The sequence below is a fragment of the Natator depressus genome, chromosome 9 (genome assembly GCF_965152275.1).
Source record: "Natator depressus isolate rNatDep1 chromosome 9, rNatDep2.hap1, whole genome shotgun sequence".
NCBI lineage: Eukaryota > Metazoa > Chordata > Testudines > Cheloniidae > Natator > Natator depressus.
Window position 1 is genome coordinate 24976955 of NC_134242.1, and position 7011 is coordinate 24983965.

The 7011-nt window shown below is 47.7% G+C and overlaps 1 protein-coding gene across 1 annotated transcript; it reads right to left on the bottom strand.

Annotated features, from left to right (window-relative positions):
- Nucleotides 1-2009: 2009 nt before the first annotated feature.
- On the bottom strand, nucleotides 2010-3749 carry LOC141993697 (uncharacterized). Its single transcript, XM_074963244.1, has 2 exons — nucleotides 3131-3749; nucleotides 2010-2551 (listed from the first exon to the last, which is right to left on the bottom strand). Exons 1-2 carry the CDS (start codon nucleotides 3711-3713, stop codon nucleotides 2010-2012), a joined length of 1125 nt encoding a protein of 374 aa, XP_074819345.1. The 5' UTR covers nucleotides 3714-3749.
- Between the last annotated feature and the right edge of the window lie 3262 nt (nucleotides 3750-7011).

Sequence of the window (7011 nt, forward strand, 5' to 3'; positions counted from 1 at the left end):
ATCTTCTGCCGAGCAGCCATGAGATGTGGATGGCTTGCAGTCCTTCTGCACCGTCTGCTGCCAGCCAAAGATGTAAAAGATAGATGGAGTGGATCAAAACAAGAAATAGACCAGATTTGTTTTGTACTCATTTGCCTCCTCCCCTGTCTAGGGGACTCATTCCTCTAGGTCACACTGCAGTCACTCACAGAGAAGGTGCTGCGAGGTAGATCTAGCCATGTATCAATCAGAGGCCAGGCTAACCTTCTTGTTCCAATAAGAACAATAACTTAGGTGCACCATTTCTTATTGGAACCCTCCGTGAAGTCCTGCCTGAACTACTCCTTGATGTAAAGCCACCCCCTTTGTGGATTTTAGCCTCCTGAAGCCAACCCTGTAAGCCGTGTCGTCAGTCGCCCCTCCCTCCGTCAGAGCAACGGCAGACAATCATTCCGCGCCTTTTTTCTGTGCGGACGCCATACCAAGGCAAGCATGGAGTCCGCTCAGCTCACTTTGGCAATTAGGAGCACATTAAACACCACACGCATTATCCAGCAGTATATGCAGCACCAGAACCTGGCAAAGCGCTACCGGGCGAGGAGGCGACGTCAGCGCGGTCACGTGAGTGATCAGGACATGGACACAGATTTCTCTGAAAGCATGGGCCCTGCCAATGCATGCATCATGGTGCTAATGGGGCAGGTTCATGCTGTGGAACGCCGATTCTGGGCTCGGGAAACAAGCACAGACTGGTGGGACCGCATAGTGTTGCAGGTCTGGGACGATTCCCAGTGGCTGCGAAACTTTCGCATGCGTAAGGGCACTTTCATGGAACTTTGTGACTTGCTTTCCCCTGCCCTGAAGCGCATGAATACCAAGATGAGAGCAGCCCTCACAGTTGAGAAGCGAGTGGCGATAGCCCTGTGGAAGCTTGCAACGCCAGACAGCTACCGGTCAGTTGGGAATCAATTTGGAGTGGGCAAATCTACTGTGGGGGCTGCTGTGATGCAAGTAGCCCACGCAATCAAAGATCTGCTGATATCAAGGGTAGTGACCTTGGGAAATGTGCAGGTCATAGTGGATGGCTTTGCTGCAATGGGATTCCCTAACTGTGGTGGGGCCATAGACGGAACCCATATCCCTATCTTGGCACCGGAGCACCAAGCCGGCGAGTACATAAACCGCAAGGGGTACTTTTCAATAGTGCTGCAAGCTCTGGTGGATCACAAGGGACGTTTCACCAACATCAACGTGGGATGGCCGGGAAAGGTACATGACGCTCGCATCTTCAGGAACTCTGGTCTGTTTCAAAAGCTTCAAGAAGGGACTTTATTCCCAGACCAGAAAATAACTGTTGGTGATGTTGAAATGCCTATATGTATCCTTGGGGACCCAGCCTACCCCTTAATGCCATGGCTCATGAAGCCGTACACAGGCAGCCTGGACAGCAGTCAGGAGCTGTTCAACTACAGGCTGAGCAAGTGCAGAATGGTGGTAGAATGTGCATTTGGACGTTTAAAGGCGCGCTGGCGCAGTTTACTGACTCGCTTAGACCTCAGCGAAACCAATATTCCCACTGTTATTACTGCTTGCTGTGTGCTCCACAATATCTGTGAGAGTAAGGGGGAGACGTTTATGGCGGGGTGGGAGGTTGAGGCAAATCGCCTGGCTGCTGGTTACGCGCAGCCAGACACCAGGGCGGTTAGAAGAGCACAGGAGGGTGCGGTACGCATCAGAGAGGCTTTGAAAACCAGTTTCATGACTGGCCAGGCTACGGTGTGAAAGTTCTGTTTGTTTCTCCTTGATGAAACCCCCCGCCCCTTGGTTCACTCTACTTCCTTGTAAGCTAACCACCCTCCCCTCCTCCCTTTGATCACCTCTTGCAGAGGCAATAAAGTCATTGTTGCTTCACATTCATGCATTCTTTATTCATTCATCACACAAATAGGGGGATGACTACCAAGGTAGCCCAGGAGGGGTGGTGGAGGAGGGAAGGAAAATGCCACACAGCACTTTAAAAGTTTACAACTTTAAAATTTATTGAATGACAGCCTTCTTTTTTTTGGGCAATCCTCTGTGGTGGAGTGGCTGGTTGGCCGGTGGCCACCCCACCGCGTTCTTGGGCGTCTGGGTGTGGAGGCTATGGAACTTGGGGAGGAGGGCGGTTGGTTACACAGGGGCTGTAGTGGCAGTCTGTGCTCCAGCTGCCTTTGCTGCAGCTCAACCATACACTGGAGCATACTGGTTTGATCCTCCAGCAGCCTCAGCATTGAATCCTGCCTCCTCTCATCACGCTGCCGCCACATTCGAGCTTCAGCCCTCTTCTCAGCCCGCCACTTACTCTCTTCAGCCCGCCACTTACTCTCTTCAGCCCGCCACCTCTCCTCCTGGTCATTTTGTGCTTTCCTGCAGTCTGACATTATTTGCCTCCACGCATTCGTCTGTGCTCTGTCAGTGTGGGAGGACAGCATGAGCTCGGAGAACATTTCATCTCGAGTGCGTTTTTTTTTCTTTCTAATCTTCACTAGCCTCTGGGAAGGAGAAGATCCTGTGATCATTGAAACACATGCAGCTGGTGGAGAAAAGAAAAGGGACAGCGGTATTTAAAAAGACACATTTTATAAAACACTGGCTACACTCTTTCAGGGTAAACCTTGCTGTTAACATTACATACATAGCACATGTGCTTTCGTTACAAGGTCGCATTTTGCCTCCCCCCACCGCGTGGCTACCCCCTCAACCCTCCCCCCTCCCTGTGGCTAACAGCGGGGAACATTTCTGTTCAGCCGCAGGCAAACAGCCCAGCAGGAATGGGCTCCTCTGAGTGTCCCCTGAAGAAAAGCACCCTATTTCAACCAGGTGACCATGGATTATATCTCACTCTCCTGAGGATAACACATGAACGGATGTTGCTTGAACGCCAGCAAACATACACTGCAATGCTTTGTTGTACAATGATTCCCGAGTACGTGTTACTGGCCTGGAGTGGTAAAGTGTCCTACCATGAAGGACGCAATAAGTCTGCCCTCCCCAGAAACCTTTTGCAAAGGCTTTGGGAGTATATCCAGGAGAGCCGCGAATGCCAGGGCAAAGTAATCCTTTCACATGCTTGCTTTTAAACCATGTATAGTATTTTAAAAGGTACACTCACCGGAGGTCCCTTCTCCGCCTGCTGGGTCCAGGAGGCAGCCTTGGGTGGGTTCAGGGGGTACTGGCTCCAGGTCCAGGGTGAGAAACAGTTCCTGGCTGTCGGGAAAACCGGTTTCTCCGCTTGCTTGCTGTGAGCTATCTACAACCTCGTCATCATCATCATCTTCTTCGTCCCCAAAACCTGCTTCCGTATTGCCTCCATCTCCATTGAAGGAGTCAAACAACACGGCTGGGGTAGTGGTGGCTGAACCCCCTAAAATGGCATGCAGCTCATCATAGAAGTGGCATGTTTGGGGCTCTGACCCGGAGCGGCCGTTCGCCTCTCTGGTTTTCTGGTAGGCTTGCCTCAGCTCCTTCAGTTTCACGCGGCACTGCTTCGGGTCCCTGTTATGGCCTCTGTCCTTCATGCCCTGGGAGATCTTGACAAAGGTTTTGGCATTTCGAAAACTGGAACGGAGTTCTGATAGCACGGATTCCTCTCCCCATACAGCGATCAGATCCCGTACCTCCCGTTCGGTCCATGCTGGAGCTCTTTTGCGATTCTGAGACTCCATCATGGTCATCTCTGCTGATGAGCTCTGCATGGTCACCTGCAGCTTGCCACGCTGGCCAAACAGGAAATGAGATTCAAAAGTTCGCGGTTCTTTTCCTGTCTACCTGGCCAGTGCATCTGAGTTGAGAGTGCTGTCCAGAGCGGTCAAAATGGAGCACTCTGGGATAGCTCCCGGAGGCCAATACCGTTGAATTGTGTCCACAGTACCCCAAATTCGACCCGGCAAGGCCGATTTAAGCGCTAATCCACTTGTCAGGGGTGGAGTAAGGAAATCGATTTTAAGAGCCCTTTAAGTCGAAATAAAGGGCTTCATCGTGTGGACGGGTGCAGGTTTACATCGATTTAATGCTGCTAAATTCGACCTAAAGTCCTAGTGTAGACCAGGGCTCAGGGTAGTGCAATTTAAATGAGTAACCACTGAAATTAGGTTAATCCCATGATGGGTGAAAGTGTAAGTAAGATTTCCACTCCTGCTTCAATGGTGAGTTAAATACAAATCCAATCCATTGCATGTGTTGACAGAAGACCAGACTTAGAACCATAAGACCGTAACAGCTTTTGGTCACTACCAACCTGAACTGGTTTCTAGCCAGGGACCTGGATATGAAAGAATCTGTATCCTGTTTCAAAGCCCAGTGCCTTATAATAGACCTGATAATCAAAGTGTTATTCATGCTGTTATGTGGACATGCATGTCTGTATAGCTGGACACTCATCACTGCAAGTACTTGAAACTCAGGTAGTGAAAGGCATATCAGATTTCCACAAAAGAAGACTGAGGAAGTCATATAATGCAGAATCAAATACTTGAATGCTATTGACTGTAGGGATGGGCTTCAAGAATTTCAGGAACAATTGCTATGTTAATCTTAAAGTTTTAAGTCTAATAACAAATGGGATTTACTTGATGCTGTTACAAAAAAAGCTCAAATTCTCTTCCAGTGGTCCTGATGCTTCATCTGTCACTTATCTTGGGTTATTTTTCAGAAGAGGATGACAGGCTGTTTCCCTTTGGGATGACAAGTAGGTATGGAGGGCTCCCCATGGTATGACCGTGGAATGTCTGGCACTTCAGAGCTGGCAATGGCCTCACATGCACTGGTTAGCAACTGACACCTCCAGATTGGATGTGAATACCAGGAGAATTTAAATCCCTAAACTGGCAAGTTGGGTTCCTCCTCTGAAGTCTTTCCCCCTTTTTCTCTCTCTGTCCAGAGTCTTCAGCACAACCAGTCTTTGTGATTTACATGGTTCCTTCCTCTCGGGTCCTAGTGGCAGGCAAGACTACCTGGAAATGAGTTATTTCCTACCATTGTAGGAAAGGGAGTTAGGGCTGGACTCTGAGTTAGGAGAGTTTGCATGGGAGGTTGAGCCATCAGAACAGCAGAGTCCTAAGATCTGCTTGCTCTGCTTGTGCTTTAAAGCCAGCCCTAATCAAGAGACTACAAAGGCACCACCTAGTTTTCTTGACTGGGATGTCAGACTCCCAAAAGCAGACAGCTTCAATTTTCCATTGGAATGGTTGGAGGCAAGAAACAAGAGGAAGAAGTGAGGGGGGAGAGAGAGATTCTTACAGAGGCAGAAACTTTGCCATGCCTGACTCAATCCTGTGAGGTGCTGAGAGCCCTCCATTTCCAGATGCTGACTGGGAGTTGAACAGGGTTCAGCACCTGGTGGGAAACACTTGGCATCCACTAGACCCAGAGTTTGTGCTGAGGTTTTGTGTAAACTAATCTTTCACGCTAACTTTGGTTTCCCTTTCTTTTCTCCCTACCCACTTCCCCTGCCACCACCTGCACACTCTTTCTTGCAGTGCAACATTATATTATATTATATCTGACTTCTTTGACCCTTGTCATATGGAGTTTGAATCTGGGTAGGACATAGAACCTGCACTGGTTGATGATCTTTCTGGTGTAGGGTAAAGATCAGGGACCAAATCTCTGGTCTTTCTTAAATCCTCTTTGCTCCCATAATCCATGCCTTTGTCATCTGTAGACTGCACTACAGGAATGTAGGCGCTATACAGTTCAGACGCTGAAGCTAGTGAAGACTATAGTAGCTCATCTGAAGTGGAGTACCCCAATGTGAACACAGGACATCAGTGATCTGTGACCTGCAGTGGCTGCCCATTGGCTTCTGGGCGGAGTTTAAGATTATGACTGTTGTTCTATAGAGCCCTTTCTGAGAGAACCTTCCTCCTCTGGGCCACAGTACCATGGCTGGGATCAGTGGAAGCACTCAAGCTGGAGCTCTCTTGATCTATAGAAGAGAGGTGGATGCACTCAGGGCATTCTCTGTGAGTGCCCCTTCAGTTGGGGGACTCCTCACCTCTTGGGTATGCGGCCTAGTTTATCTTTTTGAGCAGGGCTGAAAGGACTAAGATTAGGGTTTCTTTGCAAATCTATAGGTTGCAGGGAGGAAATGTAATTTGGTTTCTGCTCTATTTTGCTGCCTGACAGTGTTATGAATAGGGAGAAACATGTTGCTGTTCTGGTTTTGTAATGATTTTTCTAGTGTATTTTAATTGGTGACAGGGGCACCTGGAGCCTGGCCATGGGTTTTTTATAAAATCCAAACAAATAAATGCATACATGTAAATGCGTGGTGTTTATTTTATTTTAATGTTTTAAATGCCTGCTAAATAGAACCAACAGAATGTTTTTATTTTAAAGCAAATGTGAGTGTGCTTTCCTTGCCCCTTCTGTACCTGAGCCACAAGAGGATACGAATCGGTTACAGCCAGACTTAACACTCCTTGATTGTTTAGCTCAAACTAGAGTAGTTCATGCTTTTCGTTCTGGAAGTCCCTAGTTCAGTCTTTGTTGTTTCAGCCAAGATAGCATCTGCGATGTAAGGGGACTCATCCAGGATTCAAACTGCTATGGGCCTCTGACACTCACTATCCAGTGGGTTATATATGTATGCTGCACTCACATACACACAAATGATATGGTGGTGATATCCAAATTACATGTATCATAAACCTCTGACTCAGAAACCTCTGGAACTGCAGTACTTCTAACATTGCTTGGGGAATGTAATATGCCAATATTTCCTTCTTGTCTGCACAAATATGGAATTTCCTTCCAAAAATACACTTACTTGAAGCTCAAAGTACCAATATTTTGTGCTGTACCACTGATAGATTTAAGGTGAAATATATCATGATCCTTCAGCCTAGCAAGTGGCATTTTTATTGATAGAAAACCTAATTTTTAGAGGCATTTAAAGTTTATCAGCTGTAATTTTTTCTCTCCCTCACTGCTCTGTAGAATTCAGCTCATGGTACAAAGGGACCCTAGCTTTATTTAGCATATTGGTTTATT